At 65.2% G+C, this 2,374-nt stretch overlaps 1 protein-coding gene across 1 annotated transcript in view; it reads right to left on the reverse strand.

Annotated features, from left to right (window-relative positions):
• Nucleotides 1-2,374, reverse strand: part of CCDC57 (coiled-coil domain containing 57) — an 11,927-nt gene that overhangs the window by 8,178 nt on the left and 1,375 nt on the right. Inside the window, exons 4-5 of the mRNA XM_015559889.1 lie at nt 1,055-1,156; nt 1-103 (exon numbers count right to left, since the gene is read on the reverse strand). Of these exons, the coding sequence (XP_015415375.1) occupies nt 1-103; nt 1,055-1,156 (205 nt within the window). The remainder of the gene's footprint in view (nt 104-1,054; nt 1,157-2,374) is intronic.

Consider the following 2,374-nt stretch of genomic DNA (forward strand, 5'->3'; position numbering starts at 1 on the left):
GCTCCTCCAGCTCCGCCCTGGCCGCCTGCGCCCCCTGCAGGGACTCGGCAGCCTGGGCCCCGGCCTCTCTCAGCGCCGCCAGCTCCTTGTTCAGAAGCTTAACCTGAGACGGGAAGAGGCTTCAGGACGAGGCTGTGAGCGTCACCCATGGGGATCGGGAGAGAATGCCGGGGGGCCCACGGCCCTGGAGAGCCCGCACCCCCACGAGGCCGCGTGACCAGCCGTCACTCCAACGGGCCAGAGTACCTGCTCCATTTCCTCACAGGAGGTGTGAACACTATTAGATCTGGACTCACACATGCAGGTGGAGGTTGAGGGAACGGGGCTGAAATCCCGGCCGCACACTCCATTTCTAAGCAACCTCTCTGGCCTCAGTTTCCTCGACTAACATCTGGAGACGGAACAGCTGCTGCCCCGATCAGCTCCCGGGCGTGAGCCCTGGGGGCAGCAGTGTTGGGGTCGGGAAGCCACTCGCACAGCAGGTGGGGCCAGGGCCTGCACCTGGGACTCCCCCCGCTCTCCCCCGCCCCACAGCCCCGCTACAGGAGTGTCCTCCATGCTGTGGAGCACAGGGTAACCCCACAAATCTCCTCTCCCCTGGCGCTCAGAAGTCCCCACAGTGGCCAGATGAGGGTCACTGTGGGCAGCCCAGCCGCGCGGTCTGGATGCCTCGCTGGCCCTGGGGCAGGTGGTGCCCATGGGCACTGGTGTCTGTGCCAGGAACTCAGACTAGGGATAGGCTCCAGCCACGGAGAACCGCCAGGGTCCTTGGGCCCCTGATGGCGAGTGCTGCCCACGGACTGCAGGCCTGGTGGGGAGGCTGGCAGCAGAGCGGAGACCTAGCTGACCACGAGGACAGGGCATCCATCCTACTAGCACCAGCCAGGACCGCTGGGCCGGGCCAGGCGTCGCCCCCTGTCACCTCCCCTACACAGACAGCTCCCTCCCCTCAGGCTGATCCTTGACTCGGTGCTAAAGGCCCTGGCCCTGTGGGGGCTCCGGGCGAAGGAAGAGGCCACCTCACCACTAGAGGCCCTGGCAGACGCGCCGTTACCTTGAGCTCGTGGGTCAGGACTGTGCTGCTCATGCTGTCGGCGTGCAGCCGGAACCCGTGCTCCCTCTTCTGCACTTCAGATTCGAACTCCAGCAACAGCTCCTAGGGGTGGGAGAGGGTGAGCAGGCGGGACAGCAGACCCGGGTGCACACTGGGCCTCAGGCGTCTCGGAGGGTGTGGCCTGGCGGCAAGCCGTCCTGTGGCTGCAATCCTCGCTACGCAGTACCCTGAGCTGCCCCGCGCACATTGAGCTGCAGGGAGGCCCAGGACGAAGCGTAAAGACGGAGGACCAGACACGAGCCCTGGCCGGACCACCACTCCGAACGGCTTTCCGATGGGTTCCTCCAGTCCAAGGCCATGCTCACGCCCACCACCAGTGTCACTCCTCCTGACCTGCTGGTTTCTTGCTACAACAGACAGGCAACCGGTGGGGCAACCCTACCCCACGCCTCCCGTTACACCAGACCCTTCCCAGCTTCACCCAGGGCTCATTCTAAAGGCAGACGCAGTCACCATGACGGCGATAACACTGCCCCTGCCCACCCAGCAGTCACATCCCAGTGCTCCCGCCACGTCCAGTGCCATTTCTCCTGGCATTTGAAGCATCCTCCTCCCACCCTTCTCTCTGCTTCTCTGTGTCTGTCTGTCTTGTTCCCTCCTGTTTCCTTAGTGGCGCCCCTTCCCAGGATGCACCCTGCAGTGCGACCTTCCTTCCCTGCACAGCCTCCCGGCTCCTGCCGACTGCAGCCACTGCATAGCTGCCCCCGGCCTGTCCCTGCAGCCACTCTCTTGGGCCCTCCTGCTGGGAAGAGCCTCCTGCCCCCAGAAGGCCCCCAATGTGACAGTCGGGGCCCACCCGTCAGGTCCTGCCTGCAGGTGCAGGTATGGGAGCCGGGAGCCCAGCACTTCGGCCTCTGTCTCACGTCTTTCAGGCTCACTGGCTCCCGCTCCCGTGAGCATCCAGCCGGCTCAGTGAGTGGGGACACAAGGAGGCCGCGCTGGGCCCACACCTGGCCGTCACGAATGCCCGGCCGTCGCTCTCCGGGGGGAGGGGCCTCACACTGTGCAGGTGGGACTGCAGAGCCACCCTTCACTGTTTGTACCCTCTGAGGAGCAAAACCAAGTACCAGGGTCGCATGAGTAACCTTACTGGAGCCAGAACGTGAACATCATCGCATCCCCTGGTCCTGAGGTGTCACGGGACCAAGCACTGCCTTCTGCGCAGAGCTCTGCAGGCTGTGGCCGCCAGGGGGCAGGCGGAGCCCGGGCTGTGACCCAGGGAAGTCAGCCCAGGACCAGAACCCCGCCCCCCCACCCCTC

The sequence above is a fragment of the Myotis davidii genome, unplaced genomic scaffold (genome assembly GCF_000327345.1).
Source record: "Myotis davidii unplaced genomic scaffold, ASM32734v1 scaffold211, whole genome shotgun sequence".
Lineage (NCBI taxonomy): Eukaryota > Metazoa > Chordata > Mammalia > Chiroptera > Vespertilionidae > Myotis > Myotis davidii.